General features: G+C 37.1%; 2 protein-coding genes across 2 annotated transcripts in view; one reads left to right on the top strand and one right to left on the bottom strand.

Annotated features, from left to right (window-relative positions):
- Nucleotides 1-17,383, bottom strand: part of Spata48 (spermatogenesis associated 48) — a 47,605-nt gene extending 30,222 nt beyond the window's left edge. The window contains exons 1-4 of the mRNA XM_042685068.1: nt 14,914-17,383; nt 8,614-8,711; nt 1,627-1,700; nt 108-246 (exon numbers count right to left, since the gene is read on the bottom strand). Coding sequence (XP_042541002.1) covers nt 108-246; nt 1,627-1,700; nt 8,614-8,711; nt 14,914-15,478 — 876 coding nt within the window. The 5' untranslated portion in view covers nt 15,479-17,383. The remainder of the gene's footprint in view (nt 1-107; nt 247-1,626; nt 1,701-8,613; nt 8,712-14,913) is intronic.
- Nucleotides 17,181-17,675, top strand: part of LOC122112112 (zona pellucida binding protein) — a 115,357-nt gene continuing 114,862 nt past the window's right edge. The window contains exons 1-2 of the mRNA XM_042684964.1: nt 17,181-17,210; nt 17,365-17,668. Of these exons, the coding sequence (XP_042540898.1) occupies nt 17,181-17,210; nt 17,365-17,668 (334 nt within the window). The remainder of the gene's footprint in view (nt 17,211-17,364; nt 17,669-17,675) is intronic.

Raw genomic sequence — 17,675 nt, 5'->3', positions numbered from 1 at the left:
TTCCTAATTCCATCCATACCCTCAAGCTGTATAATATGTGATGGAAGTTCAGGAGTTCAGTTTAGTAAGAATAAGAAAAGTGTTGTTGCCCAGGTATGTTTGATCACCTGTGTCACCGCTGGCTTGTTTTCATATCTGTTCAGTGTGCAGCACTGTGAAACAACATCAGCAGCCTTTTCTAGTGTTGTTTCTTCTGGCTCCAGTTTTGGTAGCAGTATCTTGTCCCAAGGAACATCTTCAAAAGCTCTGGGAAATTGCCAGTAAATATAGTTCATGCAATATGTACTTTCAATAGGTATAGTTCACAACAGTGTCATACATATAGGGCAGCCAGAATTGTAAGTTATTTGGGGTTCATATCATATAGAATCTCCATGGCCCCAAAGAGAACAGAGCCCCACCCAGAGAACCTGCATGATATGTTACTTCATCAGGCAAAAGGAATCAAGCCCATATAATGAAAGTCTTCATTCAAATAAATGGGCTATCCTGAAGTCACTACAAAGAGAAACCCTAAAAAGTGGCATTCTACTAAGTACACTTATTTGATTTGAATGGATTCAGATCTAAAAGGACTATCTCACTGCTTAGAGTTCAAAATCTGGTGTTCTTGTTGACATTAGGATAGACCCAGCAAAAACCAACTCTAATTTCATCCTGAATGAAAAACAATAATATTCTCACTCCCAAAGCAAAACTCCACCAGATAGATGCCTGATCCCTGCTCCTGACCTAGGCAAACTCAGTGATAAAGCTGATCTTTGCATTTCATGGGCAAAGTATATCTTTCCAGATAAGTAATCGGTTTGTAGGGAATTCATAGCGCTCCATAAATTCTCCACAAGAATTTGTTTGGATGACTATGTTTCAAGCATTGTACTGGGTACTTGGGATACAAGAGTCAATAAGGACTGAGTCACAAATTGGACTGATCACATAGAAACATGAAGATAAGGGAAATTTATATTAAGAAACTAGATGACAGAGCTGAGGTGTTTGCCTTGTGAGTGCATTTTAAACACAGTTTGAGATTTCTGTCATAAAGAAATATTCTTCACTGTCTTTCATTTGCTTTCACATTACCTGTCTTTCTTTAGAAAGAAAGCTTCTAAGATCTTGGCCTGATTCATTCACAGATCCATCTCACAGGCTAGGAGATAGAATCCAGTATTCAATGTATTTGTCAACTGGATGAGTGAATTATTTTCCTTTAAGTTTTCTCTGCCATTGTTCTCTACACTCTGTTTTATGTCACAGACCCCTCAGCATTTCTTTCTTGTTTTTATTCTGTTCTGTGTGTGTGTGCGTGCGCGCGCACACACACACACACACACACACACACACACACACACACACAAATGCATCTTTCCTGCTGAGATTAGCTCCAAACCACTATCCTCAGAGGTCAATCTCCTGAGCAGCTATTATATATGTGAGCTACCAGTTATGATGTTCTTGAGGATCCTGACATGTTTATCATTTAATCAACATAACTGAAAATGTCTATGTTTGAGATTCTCTGATCTAGATGTTCATAAGATCCAGAATACTTCACACAAAACACATGTGTCATTAAGGATTAAGAAATATATTTTTAAATAAAAATTCTATGGAAGAAATGCTTACTTTTGTGTAGTGGACTTGTAAAATGAATCTTTTGCACTATAGTTGTTTGGTTGGACATTTGGCTCACCATTTTCCTAGAAGACATGAATAAGTTGAGAGGATACAAATTATCATTATATTTTATTATATTTTCTATTTTTCTCTTTCTTTACTTTTTTCCCTTTTAAGGGCCATTTGTACAAGATCTTTCTATCAATAAAGTATATATCAGATGTGGGCTGGCTAAGCTTTCTTTCTCCATCAATTTTCCATGCATGCTTCTGAAACTGTTTATCACAGCTGAAGACAAGAGTTGTTACAATTTTGAGGGTTGTTTAACTTGTAGTATTTGAAGCTTAGAATTCGTTCTGTGTTAGCTTTGCTAAAGGTATGGGAAGTTTTTGGTGTAATATTGTTTTCCTTGTTTTGCATGGGCTTCAAGTTCTTTGGAGAGCACAGTTTTATACCAACACCCTTATATCTGGCTCCCCAAAGTCATAATTTTTGTTATTCTTTACACTCTTGGAAGATAATTAACATTTTAAAAAGTTTTTATTGTGGTGGAAGCTGTTCCTTTTGTTGTCGGTGTTATTTTGTGCTAGTCCTTGGATTTTTAACTCAGAGCCCTGGATATGGTCCCTGAGCTTTTTGTTTTTGTTGTGGCTGTTGTTCAAGGCTAGTTCTCTGTCACTTGAGCCACATCACTCACCACTTACAACATTTTTTCGTGGTTAATTGGAGACAAGAGTCTTAATAGACTTTCTTGCCCTGGGCTTAGAACTGGACTCCTTCGAACTCAGCCTCCTCGGTAGCTAGTATTACAGGCATGAACCACTAGCACCTAGTTGCTGCTGTGGCAGCTATTGCTTCGTCCTCACCCCACCCCCTTTTCTCCTCTCCTCTTCCTCTTCTACCCTCCTCTTCTTCTTTCTCCTCTTCCTCCTTGGTTTTCCTCCTCCTCCTCCTCCCCCTCATTATTATTTTTGAATAGTTGTATGTAGGAGTTTCAATTCAACCTGTCAATTTACCAGATAGAATGCATCTTGATCAGTGTCATTCCTTCAAACATCCTCCCCTTATCTATCCCAAACCTATCTGTCCCCTCAAATTACCTGGTTCCATTTTCACATAGGTTCATTGAATATTATGACTATATTCCTCTCTCCATTTGTCTTCCTTCCCTCCTCCTTAAGCTCCACTCCTTCAGATAAAACATTTTCCAGCCTCCTAATATTATGACATTTGTATTTTTTAGTATGTACTTATTTTTAACTTATTTTTCCTTCTCTCCACTTTTTAAAAAAATAATTATTCCACTTTTTTGCTAACTTTTTGGAAGGATCTTGCTTAGTTCTTGAATTGTATGGTTTTCCTGTGAGATATATATATAATACGTACATATATATAATCATATATTGTCTTCCAGGTGTTTACAAAACCACAGATCCACATATATTACTACAATATTTTCTAGTTCTCTTGTGATTACTTCTTCTTTTGCTTATAATTCATTAATCTATTTCCAAATTTTGAATTTACAATTTGGAATGATACTTTATACTCTTAGAATTGTGCTTAAAGAACATAGTTATACTTGGTTATAAATAATTGCAGGTGGTAGAGTAACAATGAGTGAAAACAGCAGATGTCAAGTTTGCGTCCTGGTCTCAGAAGAAAAAATACCCAAAAAGTAAAAAATAAAAAATAAAAATAAGCCAGGTTTGATGGCTCATGCCTGTAATCCCAGCAACTCAGGTGGCTGAGATCTGAGGACCACAATTCAAAGCCAGCGGAGCAAGAAAGTCTATGAGACTCTTATCTCCAATTAACCAGAAAACTAGAAAACCAGAAGTTGTGTGGTGGCTCAAAATGGTAATGCATTAGCTTTGAGCAAAAGAACTAAGGGCCCAGAACCCAGAGTTCAAGGCACATGACAAACCAACCATCCAACAAACAACTAAATAAAAATAAAAATTGGTTCTATTATGTGGTGAAAGCCCAGTGCAAATTTTTATATGTTGTAACTCGGTCCTAAAGCAGAAGTTTAACTGGTTATTTCATAAAATAAAAGACAACATTAAAGCTAATAGTGAGCAGTTGTTTTATTACCCAAAGACAACACAAGATTGAAATTAAGCAGCAATCCTAAGAACTTTTATGTAAGTTTTCTAAACTTTAAACAAATGCCCATTGACTGCAGTTGTGACATAACCAATCTGACATATAAAACACTATTTTGTACTATTTATTTGTCTATATGTTTTACTTATTTACTAAAAATATTTTATGACCTCTTCAATGTTGACTAATCTAAAAATAGATTATGGCCATTTCAAATTTCCTCTGAATTTTTTGTAAAATATTTTTCTAATTAACTAGAAAAAATTATAAATTATAAAAAATCATAAATATCACAAAATTAATGTGTTTGAAAGCAATATGTTTGAAATGAGTACAATTACTTCTGGCCAAAAATATCAGGGTAAATAGTATCAGTGCAAATAGATTTCTATGGAGATTCCTATCAGCAGGAATTATGAAGTATATTGAGTTAAGCATGCAGAAATTATCAAATTGAAATTTTGTGCCCTTATCAGTGATATTATTCTTCCTTAGCCAATTTCTTCTTCTGAACTTGTGATTTAGTTTTTGCTGGCAGTGCTTTGAATTTATGTCTCAGTATTTTCTGGTGGTTCCCATTCTTGTTTATCATCATCATTTTGGCATATCATTGAGTATGATATCTGGATTTTTCTCTAGTACATATCTTCCACTTCTTTAATCTTTTAAAATGTTACTTCTAATTTCTTTTGGGGGACAGTATTGAGGTTAGAATTCAGGACCATGTACTTGGTAGGCAAGCACTGTCCATGAGGACTCTAGCTCATTTTGTTTTTTAGGTTAATTGTTTTAGATAGGGTCTCATATTTTTGCCTGGAGCGGGCCTACACTATGACTCATCTACCTATGAGTTTTAGAGCTTTAGACACACACCACCAAGTCTGGATTATCTGTTGAGATAGGATCTCACTTTTTGCCCAGGCTAGCCTTGAACCATTCCTTTTCTGATCTACAATTCCTGTGAAGCTAAGAATACAGGTGTGAGCTCCATGTGTGGTCTTCTTAACTGTTACCTCTGTACGTTATGTATATGCATTTTCTTTATAAAATGTTTTGAATTCTAGGTCCTCAGGCTACTTGATTTGATAAAAACATGTCTTCATTATCTAGTGTCTATTTTCTTGTCTGTTTGTCATCTTTCTGTTGCTGTCCTTTCCATGTTCTTAGAATCTGATCCAGTGGAAATTCTAACTTCTAACTCTAAATAGTTTTTAGATTCTTTGGACAAGTCTAATGACGTTGAAGCAGGATTAAATTTTGTTCTAAGAAATTGTTGCATCATTACCACAATAGAATATTTAATATCATCAGTATCATAAATGTTTTACTTTCTTAGAAAGTACTCAACAGGGCCAAAGGTTATTGACACCAAATTTTCAAATAATGTGATTATTAAAAACTTTGTGAAAAAGTGGACTTTGAGAAATATTCTTTTCTTATGTCCTTTATACTTTGGCTTTCTGTTGAGACTTTCGTTGTCATGAGTGTAGTACTCAAGTTAACACTTAGCAACCTTAATGTACAGCAGATGATGTGTAAGCAGATCTTCAGAAATAAAAAAGATGTAAAAATTGTACCTCCATATGTTGCTTCTGTCTTATTCTTTCATCTATTTCTAGAAATACAAATAAGAACTTTCTCCAAATAAGAACTTTCTCCTTTTTTACTTATATCATCTTCTTTCTTATGATAATATCATCTACGTTTCTGACTCTCCTGTATTTTCAATATTTTTATATATTTATGTGTCATATTGAATAGTTTCTTGTAACTTACTTATCAGGTTCCTAATTTTTTCTCTAGGTCTAATCTATTATATCATCAATCACATTCTTGTTTTACTATGCTTTTCAGTTTGGAAGTTCTTTTACCATAATTACTCTAATTTCTATATTCTATTTTCTTTATGAAACTAAAGACATTGTGAGTTTTACAAGTTCATTTTTCTTCTTTAACATTTTATACATAATTTCAACCTTTTGAATCATTGTGTATCTCTTTGTGTTTTTGTTTTCTCATATTTCTCTTGATTCTCATGGTAATGCTTTTGTTATTTGTTTTGATCTTGTATTATGTTTTAAAATTTATTCATGAAAAAAGACTTTGAGAATTAATAAAATATTTTCTTTCAAAGAAGAACTTGATTTGTTTCTGTCTTCTCTCTGGGCACAAACTGATTATTACCTTAAAATTGTACTTCAGGACCTGATGTCTTGTTTCTATCATCAGGATTCAGTCTTTAGGGGACTGTTGATCTTTATATCTATTTACTGGATTTTATGTATTTCTTCAAAATATAGTTAGGTTTCATGGATCAACTTTTTATCTTTTATTCCTATGACACTACCTAGAATTTACTCAAATCCTTTTCAGTTACTTAATTGTAGGAAAATTCCTACAAAGCCAAAGAAGTATAAATGCTATAATTCAATTTTAGAATTTCCATCCTCTTGTTGGTCTAGTAAACTCTTGGTACCTTTTTAACTTTTGATAACTAGCAAAATATTAATTCATTGTTTTGTTGCTGGAAAAATTGGTCTATGGTACTAAGTTTCTGGTAGGAGTAAAATATCCTGATTATTTTTCAGTCATTTAAATGTGTATACTTATTTTAAATTTAAACAAATATACCTGCTGGGTGCCAGTGGCTCATGCCTGTAATCTTAGCTACTCAGGGGGCTGAGAGCTGAGGATCATGGTTCAAAGCCAGCCCAGGCAGGAAAGTCTGAGAGACTCTTATCTCTAATAAACCACTCAGAAAACTGGAAGTGGTGCTATGGCTAAATGGGAAGAGCTCTTGCCTTGAGCTGCAGAGCTGAGGGACAGCGCCCAGACCCAGAGTTCAAGTCCCATGACCGACTAAAAAAAACAAAACAAACAAACAAAAAAAAACCCCCCAAATGTACCTCAAAGCATTCCGTTGTGAAGGTTCTAGTTTAGAATTCTAATTCTTTAGTAACCAGTGTGTGGAGCCTTGCCAAAAATTTGTAACATAGACGAAAAAGAGTGCCCAAATGTTTCAACATCTTACAATGTTCATTTTTCTTTGCTTAATAAACAAATTACCTACGGGAGGAATGGATTCCTTGATGTGTTTGGAGATAAAATAAGTGAAAATAACAAATGTAAATTTCAATTGTCTATACAATCCTATTATGTATTTTATATAGTTTCATAGTAATCCTAAACATGTCAAGTTACCCTTCTTATAAAAATATAAATCTCTGCCATAGCTGTATGGCACTGGTGACACATACTTCAAATAACATCACAGCTTTGTACTGTTTGTTTCCTGACTACAGGTTTCATTCAGTAAACTGTGGCTCTGTGTGGGGTATGTTTCACTGCCCTTTATGGCAATATTTAAAAAAGTGACTGTGAAGGAGAGGTGGAGATAGAGGAAGTCAACATAACTCTGTAACTACAGGTAAGTTCTCAGATTAACTCTGGAAGAAGTATGTACAGGGGTTTTAAAGAATCAATAGCAACTGATTGTTTTAAAATGCATTAATGTCAGACACCAGTGGCTCATGCCTATAATCCAAGCTACTCAAGAGGTTGAAGTCTGAGCATCATGGTTCAAAATCAGCCCAGGCAGGAACATCCATAAAACTTATCTCTAATTAACTATCAAAAAAAGCCATTTGTTGGTGTTGTGGCTCAAGTGGTACCATTGAGCAGAAAAAATGCTCAGAAACAGTAGCCAGGTTCTGAGTTCAAGCCCCAGGACCAGCACGCCACAAAATAATGCATTCATGTCTTCACTGCTAACGACTATAGGATGTCTTTTGGAGGGGGAGGGGATGAACTTCTAAAACTATAATGTGATGATGGTTGCAAGATACTGTGGACATAGATATTAAATTGTCCACTTCAAATAGGTGAGTTTTATTATTTGAAATATATATCAATAAAATTCTTTAAAAAACCCTTTTCATGTCTCTATATCTCCTAGAGGTCTTCATGTGTCCTTGAATGTCAAGTGTTAAGAAGCTATAAAGTACATGTAGGAAAATAAGAACATAATCCTTAAATTCAGCTTTACAATTCAGTCTTTAAAATTATCATGGGGCCTTCAGCTTCTCAAATGCTAAGGAAATCACAAAATTACCTTGCTTAGCAGCAGAGACTGAGACAGGTTGCTCAATTAATATATTATGTGTTTCCTTTGTTAAAGTGAGTGAGGAGAGTGGGGTTGGATGAGGTCAAGGAGAAGCAACCGAAGCTCCTAAGAATACAGACTCAGCTGAAGACTGACTCTAAGTAGTCTCCCTCAAGGGAGTCATTGACCAACATTTGAGGCACTCTGTGAATGGGTGCAGTCCTCCTGGTTGGTGGCTGGTGGCCTTATGTAGTTACCATTGAATAATATTTCAGTAAGCACACTCCCAGCAGAGAGGATCCAGATTAGGCCCCACCTATATCTCTTCCTCTGCTCTATCCCTTAGCACTGTAGTGATATTCCAAGGCAAGGCATAAAATACAAGGACTGCAAGCTGGCTCTGGTTGCTGCTGGTGGCTCCTGCCTGTAATTGCAGCTACTCCGGAGTCTGAGATGTGAGGATCATGGTTTGAAGCCAACCAATCAAGAGAGCTTATGAGACTCTTTTCTGCAATTAACCACAAAATATAACTGGAAGTGGACCTGTAGTTCAAGTGGCAAAGTGCTAGCATTTAGCATGACAGGTTAGTGATAGCTCCCAGGGTCTGAGTTCAAGTCCCAGGACTGACACTCCCGCCCCCAATATAAGGATCTTGAAAAGATTTGTACAGTGTTAGGTGTATCAGAAACAAATATAAACAGTAGCTACTTTTGTAGATGATAAACTATCAAAATCAGAGACTGAAATAAATTCTATATAGTGCCACCTAGTTGCAAGGTCTTACTGTAGTTGTTGGTTCATCATCAAACACGTATGTATGATCTACTGGAAAGCCTTCCTGGTGAGGTGAATCAGGAATAACTTTTGATTTGCTTGTCCATCCTAAAAACCAAAAGTGGATATGTTTTGAGTTCAAAGCACAACATTTTTCTTCTATCAGAAACATTTTTTCCATTAGATAGCTAAAATGAATTGATTTTTAATGGAGCACGTAATAACTTTCCTGGATCTCACAGTAATGAAGAGACTATGCCTTGAATGTCCATGTTAGCAAGAAATGGGTCCAAGAAGTTTTTCTTTGTTGTTGTTTTCAATGTATTTTGTGGTTTTTTTTTTGGTTTCTATTGTATGTTCTCCCCCCTATGGTATATATGTATTGATATATACCATATATGTATATGTGGATTTGATTTTGACACATTGCATCTTGTATGTACATTTATCTAATTTGGGGAGGGGAAGGGGAATAACAAAATGCTGAAACAAAGACACAGGATGACCCATTGCAACAATGATACTCACAAGACATGATATTAGAAATGAACTTTACAACTTTGAGGGGAAAGGAGTTAGGGAGGTGGGGGAGAAAAGGAATAGTGGGAGAAAAACAAAAGAGGGGGTAATAATGCCCAACAAGAAATGTACTTATTATCTTACTCATGTAACTGTAAGCCCTCTGTGCAGGATCTTTACCATAAAATAAAATTTTAAATAAAAGCACTGGAAAATTATTTGAAGAGACCAGTTGGGAACTATGGCTGTAGATATATGTATTTGTATGTTAGGGAACATTGTGATACACACAAAGAATGGTTATTATGCAGGTAATTCATTTATTGACAAGTTAGAAATCCTAAGAAATTGGCAACATATTTTATAAAACTACAAAATCAAGCCAGCCCGAGTGGCTCATGTCTATAATCTCAGCACTCAGAAGACTGAGACCTGAAGGATTACATTTTGAGCAAATCCATGCAGAATAGTCTGAAGACTCCATCTCCATGTAACCAGCAAAAAGTGGACTGGAGTGTGTTTTAAGTGGAAGAATACTAGTTGTGATTGAGGGTGAGTTCAAATTCTGGTTCTCGCCAAAAACCTCACAAAAACATATGTGGGGTTCTGTTTGTGTGTGTGTGTGTGTGTGTGTGTGTGTGCATGTACATATATATATAGAGAGAGAATGTGTGATATAACTAACATATATGTAAATTGCATTCATATATAGAAATCATATAATGTTAATATATAAGTCACATATGTGTTTAGATATGTATAAATTGCATATGTGATTTCTAAATTATGTGTATATTATATAAATTAGCTTTCAAAAATATTTACTGTCCCATAAGTTAGATGGTAAAAGAGTGTCTCTAAACCTGAAGTGCCCAGAAGCAAGTGGAAAATTCAAACATGTAAATATTGGAAATAGAAGGGACAACAATAATAAATCCAGAGTTCTTTGAAGTGTAGAGAGGAGATATTAATCAGCTAGGTTTTAGGAAGTTGGGAACATCTTTCTGAAGATGACACCTGATCCAATCTTAAAGACTGAATTTAAGCTGGGCTCCCGTGCCTTGTGCCTGTAATCCTAGCACTCAGGAGGCTGAAATCTGAGGATTGCAGTTTTTTGAACTATTTTTATTGTAAAAATACTGTACAGAGGGTTTACAGTTACATGAGCAAGGTAATGAGCACATTTCCCTATTGAGCCTTGTTCCTTCCTCCTTTGTTTTCCCGCTACCTTCCCTTCCCACCTCCACAAATACCCCCCTCCACCTTGCCGAAGTTGTAAAGTTCATTTCAACATACTGTCTTGTACATCTCATTGTTACAATGTGTCAACCTGTTTCCCTATTTAAGCATTTTGTTTTTTCCTTTCCTGTCCTCAAATTAGAGAAGTGTATATACAAGATGCAGGGCACCGAAATCAAATACAGTGAAAATGGGTTATACTGTGGGGGAGGAACATACAAAGAAACAAAAAAACCATATAGTACATTATAAATATGTTAGAAACAATAGCAAGAAAGAAAAAATATTTGTGTCCCTATCTTGGTGTTCATTTTGCTTATCATCATCTCATATGGTCATATGTACATAGCTTTTGACCTTCTCTGCTTTTCCTAGATATGTACTAGTTATTGCAAAAAAGGGAAACCATGGGACGTATGTTTCTTTGGGCCTGGCTTACTTCACTTAATATTTTTTCTAAGTCTTTCCATTTCCTAACAAGTGGGGTTGATGTCATTCTTTCTGATGGAGGCATAGAATTCCATTGTGTGTGTGTGTGTGTGTGTGAGTATTACATTTTCTTGATCCATTCATCTACTGAGGGGCATCTGCTGTTGGTTCCATATCTTAACTGTGGTAGATAATGCTGCCATAAACATAGTTGTGCTGGTAGCCTTAGTATAATAGAGACTCAGAAACACAACAAATCAAAGAAAGGTTGGAAAAATGGGATTGCATGAAACTGCAGAGCTTCTGCATGGCAAAGGACATAGCAAGATCAATAGAAAGCTCACAGATTGGGAGAAGAACTTCACTAGCCATACAATAGACAAGGGTCTCATATCTAAAATATACTTATAACTCAAAAAATTAAATCCCCCAACAACACATCCTCAAAGAAACAACTGCCCCATAAATAAGTGGGCTAAAAAAGAGAGACTTCTCTGAAGAGGAAAGAATGGCCAATAGGCACATGAAGAAATGCTCAACTTCTCTAGCCATAAAAGAAATGCAAATCAATACAACATTGAGTTTCCACCTCACCCCAGTTAGAATGACTATAATCAAGAAATCTAATACCAACCGATCCTGGAGGGGATGTGGCCATATGGGAACCCTACTGCATTGCTGGTGGGAGTGTAAACTTGCTCAACCACTTTGGAAAGCAGTATGGAGGTTCCTCAAAAGACTTCACATAGAGCTCCCCTAAGACCCCTATGGGCATTTACTCAATCACAAACAAGGATTGCAGTTTGAGTATAGCCCAGGAAGAAAAGTCCATGTGAAATTCTTATCTCCAATTAACCACTCAAAAACTGGAGGTGGCACTGTGGTTCAAGTGGTAGAGTGCTAGCCTTGAGGAAAAAGAGCATCAGGACAGTGCCCAGTCCCTGAATTCAAGTCCTACAACCAATCAACCAACCAACCAAAACCTGAATTTAAAAGGTAAACTAAATTTAAAAAGGTAAGGTAGGAGAAGGGAAGTTATTACAGGTAGGAAAAATGCATGTTCAGTGTACAGTATCACAGCCTCAAGAAACCATAATGTATTGTTTATAACTAGATCATGAAGTGGCAGATGAGGAATGGTAAAAGATGAACAGGACATGGAAGTCAGCAGACAAAACCTTTGTCTTAGCATGCAGATGGATTATCCCAATGGTAGTGGACATTAATTAGAAAGAAATGATTACTCTGGTTTGTACAGGTGACTAGAATAGTTGTGGATATTGTAGTGGCACTGTTGGTTTCCGTAGAGGGTCTTCCTCCAGCTCATGGGAAGAATAGATGCTTCTGAGTCTGTCCTTAAGTCATAGCTTTTGATGCATAAATTAATCTATCTTGGCAAAAATGTGAATTTAGAAGTTTCAAATTGGAGACAAGTATGGTGGCTCAGGCCTATAATCTTACTCAGAAAGTTTCATGAATTTCCCCCTCTGCCACTCAACCAATAAACAGCTGCAGCATGGTGTTGCACAATTGTCCTCCCAGGGGTTCAAGGACAGATACAGTCTCCAGTAGGGGAGTATAAATAGCAGAATTGCATTCCAGATAAAAAGCAAAAAAAAAAAAAAAAAAAAGGCTAAGAGTGAGCTCAAGTGGTAGAGCACCAACCTAACAAGTATGATGCACTGAGTAAAAATGTTGGGGGTCAGGTTAGATATGTTGAAGTATGGAAGAGACTAATCCACTCTAGAAATAATTTACAAGATACTACCTGTATACACAGGGAAATTGTTTTTTCGCAAGATAATGAGCATGCTTTCTAAAATAGGAAGAATAACGCTAATTCCTTCAATAAAGTATTCTTGACAATAAATATACTCTGATGCATTGAAATGTTACAAAGATTGAATTCAAACTCCTTCTTGACTAGAAAATGCTCAAGGATCAGATAAATGGCTGAGAGCTGGGCCTGAAATCACCAGTGGTTCCCTTATTGATAATACATAAGCATTTTTTGGAACCTGATAATATTTGTAATTTGTAGATACACATATGTTTGGTTTGGGGTACATATTATTTCCCTAGATAGTATTTCTAGTGAATTATAATTCCTCAAACAGATTGTTGAATCTCATTTATAGTCTTTATAAGAAAATTCTATACCTTAGGGAATTCCCTTAGCCCATAGGAAAAGGCCATAACGAAGTAAATTTTTAAATGTTTTTTATTGTAAAAATACTGTACAGAGGGGTTACAGTTACATGAGAAAGGTAATGAATACATTTCTTATTGAACATTGTTACCTCCCCCTTTTTTTCCTACCATCCCTTCCCCCCACCTCCCCAACTCTGCCCACTTCCCTCAAAGTTGTAAAGTTCGTTTTCAACATATACATCTCATTGTTACAATGGGTCAACCTATATCCTTATTTTAGCATTTTGTTATTTCTCTTCCCCTCTCCATTTACAATAGCTAGTATATGTCTAGGACAAGCAGAAAAGGTCAAAAGCTATATACATATGACCATATAAGATGATGTTAAGTGAAATGAACCCAAAGATAGGGACACAAGTGGTTTTTCCTTTCTTGCTATTGTTTTTTTTAACATATTTATAATGTACTGTGTGATTTTTTTTGTTTCTTTTTTATGTTCTTCCCCCACAGTATAACTCCTGTTTTCACTGTATTTGATTCTGGTGCCCTGCATCTTGTATATACATTTTTCTAATTTGGGGTGAAAATATGAAGCATAACTCTCTTCATATACTTATCTCTCTCCAAATTTGTGCACCTGTCTTAAAGGGTTCTGAAGAGTGGAGCTGGAATTTTCTGTGTGGCTTTTAATTCTGAATGCCTTTTGTCTTTTATACTTTCCTGCATCTGGCTTCCTAGTGACTATGGGTCTCTACACTGAAGAATACTCCCAATGCATGATGGCTTCTCCTGTCATACATTTTCTTCTTCCTCTGGTTTATGAGTGGCTACAGAAGAGCGGTGGAAGTTTGTCTCGCAGACTAGACCCAGCCAGCATCTCCTGCTATCGTATTTTACCTTCTTCTTTACACACAATCAAATATCTTTATTATTTTTCACTTTCTGCATGCAATACACTCTTTCATAAAGGAAATATTTCCTGTGGTTTTCCTTTGGAGGCATTTACCACCACTTCTGAGCCCAAGCTGGTGGCCAGCTCTCCTACAGAGAACCCAGACAATACACATTACAGAATGGAATCAAACTTGCCTTTAGGACTAGAAAATTATTGGTGCAGAGGTTGTTTGTCTTCAGCTCTTGTTCTTACTGGACCCCAAGATTACACTCACTTCACCAATTTACTCACCATTTCATTGCAGCTCTTACTATCTGACTTTTGTAACCATCAGCAGGTCATTTTCAAAAGAGAGAGATAAGGAATCTTGCTACACAATTATCAAAGTACTAAAAAATCTTGTCTTATGGAAAAATAAGTATATTTATATGTTTATATGTAAATTGTTTCATGTTGATCACTGAAATGAATGAGTCATCTTTTTAGCCAAATTTTGTTAAATATAGGTTTATGTTTTATTCTATTATTTTCTTATTCTATTATTTTCTTATGTTTTATTTCTATTATTTTCTTGGGACTAGAAGTGTGGCTCAGTGATTGTCATGTTATCATGTCAGCCCAGCAAATACAAAATCCTGAGTTCAAATCCCAGTACTCCCACTCCTGCCAAGAAAATTATCTTATTCTTTATACTAAACTAAACGATTAAAATTTGAATCTTTGGCTGGGCACCAGTGGCTCATGCCTGTAATCTTAGCTACTCAGGAGGATGAGATCTGAGGATTATGGTTTGAAGCCAGTTTTGGCAAGAAAGTCCATGACACTCTTATCTCCCATTAACCGCCAGAAAGCCAGAAATAAAAATGTGGCTCAAGTGGTAGAGTACTAAGCTTGAGAAAAATATAAAGATCTCAGGAACAGTGCCCAGGCTGAGTTCAAGCCCCACGACTGGCATGTGCACACATCCATCCCCCCCCTCCACATCCCCACACACACAACTTTGTATGTATCTTCTTCTGTTTTTGCCTCACTGGAATATGTAAGAGTATGTAAAAATTCTACGTTTTTTAAATTTACCTCCAAGTCTTGCTCTGATGGAAATGTTTTGTACTGCCCTGGAATTCCATTTCCTGTCCTGCTGTAGTTCTTCTAATAAAATTGTCTGCCTTTTTACTGTTGTTTGAAATCCCGTGTCTGGTCTAGGAACTCGATTTTGAGGTTTCACATCTTTGAAACTCCCCAAGTTTGGTATGGTTCTGCCAATGCCAGGCTTTAAATCAGCATCACTGCCTGGACTGACAAACCCTGAACAGGGGTCGCATAAGGGCAAATCATCCCGAAGTGGAAACAATGGATAATGTGGACCATATGGAGGGGGATAAGGACAGTATAAATGATAATCTGGCAGGAATGAAGGGGGGTAAGGATGAAATTTAAGAAAAGCAGGATCGTCTTTCTTTTCAAATCTGCCACAGTCATGTCTATCCTCATGCCCTTTCACAGAAGGTATGTTCAATTTTCTCAAGACATCGCAGTAATGTGGATAGTCTACATTCTCAACAGCCTTTCTTCTACAAAGGATGGTCCTTAGAGGGAACTTTATCTTCTTTGGTGTGTATTGGGCTTCCATGTCCATGGTCATTTTCTTTACAAACTTTGAGGCCCGTAAAGTTGTTCTGATGATTCTTTTTTATCTAAAAAAATCCCATATGTCCAACAATGGAAGATTACGGTTAACTTGACGTAAAACTATTGATTCAGCTTTCTAAATGTAGGTAGTTTTCTTTTCCTGGTTAATGTAAGAATGCTTTGTCCACCTAAGGATAAGTAGGGCACAGCCATTGTTTCTTAGCAACAACTAGAACTCTTACTTATCAATCCTTATATTATGTACATCACAATGTAATTATTAGGCAAAACAAGGCTGGGGAGGTTCATGTGGTAGAACATTCTCCTAGAATGTAAGAGCCTTGGATTCAATCCCAGGTACAAAACAACATCATCAAAAAACCCCCCAGGAATTCTTAGGTAAAACAATACCAATAAAATATAGCATTAGAGTAGTATTTCCATAGTATATTTCTCTTCAATTCTCAGGAAATCCATATTTATTAAAATTTTCATAAATTTACATTTTATGGATAAAATGACACCTATGTAAGGAGTCAAGGCAGTTGATCAATTTACATTTTAAAAGAATGTATGTGAATACAATAAAGCATTTACCTAATAAACTATAACACCTGAAATGTATTACAATTTAAATACGCCGCATTATACTGAGGTTGATGTATCTACATTTTAAGAAAATAAATTGACAAATTGTAAAGACTGATTTTTCACATATCCCTAAGGTATCCTTGATTCCTTTAATACTACTCAGACATGCAGAATTAGTGGGTCATTTCAAAAAACTAAAGTTATTATCTTATAAAGATCTCATTAAAAAATAATATACTACTTCATTTAAACCTGTCAATTTGGTTTTGCATGAAAGCAATTTTAAATATTAGAATTTCAGGACAGTGCTCAAAGGAGCCAGGCACGTAATAAATCAGGCCAACTGCAAGACAACAAGGAGTGAAGCAGTCTGTGGTATAACCTGAATGCTCACGAGAAATGAAATTGTTAGGCTGTCAGTTTGAAATTTGTGACATAGTATATCCAAACATACATACAGTGATTTTTTTCAGTCTGGTCAGTATCATTATTTATTCCTATAAAGGTGACAAAACTCCATCCTATTTTTAGTTGTTGACAACTTCTCTGTTTCTGCAACAACTGCGTATGACTTACTTCTAGTATATTGACGTTAGCAATCAGTAAACCTTTCTAGAAGTGTAGATCAGAGCCATAACTGTCTTTCAATTTAAGACACAGTCTCCTTAAGCGGATAATGCACGCGAGTGCACATCCGCGATGCTAGTCCTGGGGGCTTGAACTCAGTATCACTCATTGATTCCTATTAAATAAAGGTGACAAAACTCCATCCTGTTCGTTGTTGAGACTTCATTCTTGGATATTTTTACATCACCTGCATACGACCGATTTATGGTACAGTGTTGCGAGCGTTAAGGAACTCCTTCCAGAAACACCAATCAGAGGCTTGTTTCTCATTGTAAAACACACTGTGTGTGTCTGCTGGTCCTGGGCCTTGAACTCTGGGCCTGGGCGCTGACCCTGGGCTCCTTTGCTCAAGGCTAGCGCTCTACCACTTCCAACCTTTGTGGTTAATTGTTGATAAACGTTTCAGGGACTTTGCTGCGTGGGTTCTCAGCCTCCACAGTTGCCAGAATTACGAGCTATCTGTTCCTGTTCGTTTGTTGTATAACGTTTTGTCCGACATGAGGCGGTCGGATGACCTTCTAGGCTGGGCATTCTAGAAACGCCATTCAAATGGGAAAGCTACAGAGTTGAGGCTGAAGGTTCTCGAAGCTCTAGAATCTTCGACCACTCTCTCAGGCTATCCAAGATTCCCAGTTCTCACCAGGTGTTGACCCCCCAAGACCCGCCTAACAATCGGCGGAGGGCGCGCGCCTCCCCTCGGGCCCAGTTCCACTCCTACCTGCGGCCCGGGCGGAAGCGGAGGTGCGTTCCTCGGGGCCGTCCTTCCGGTCCACCGCCCGCCAACTTCCGGCGGCGGGTGGGCGCGCGCCTGGCAACGACCTTCTGCGCCCAGCGTCGGCGGGTGGCGGCCTGTGGATGGAGGCTTCGGCCCCCGTCCGGGCGTGGCAGGGGTGGCGGAGGGCCCGCCTCAGGCGCTCCTGGGTCACCCCGGCCGCCATCCTCCTCCTCCTCCTGTCCGCCTTCCTCGAGAGGTCCTCCCCGTCAGGTGAGGG

Source organism: Dipodomys spectabilis, unplaced genomic scaffold, assembly GCF_019054845.1.
Source record: "Dipodomys spectabilis isolate Male_0828 unplaced genomic scaffold, ASM1905484v1 ptg000092l, whole genome shotgun sequence".
Lineage (NCBI taxonomy): Eukaryota > Metazoa > Chordata > Mammalia > Rodentia > Heteromyidae > Dipodomys > Dipodomys spectabilis.
The sequence above is the reverse complement of the archived record's forward strand: the minus strand, read 5'-3'. Positions and strand labels throughout refer to the sequence as shown.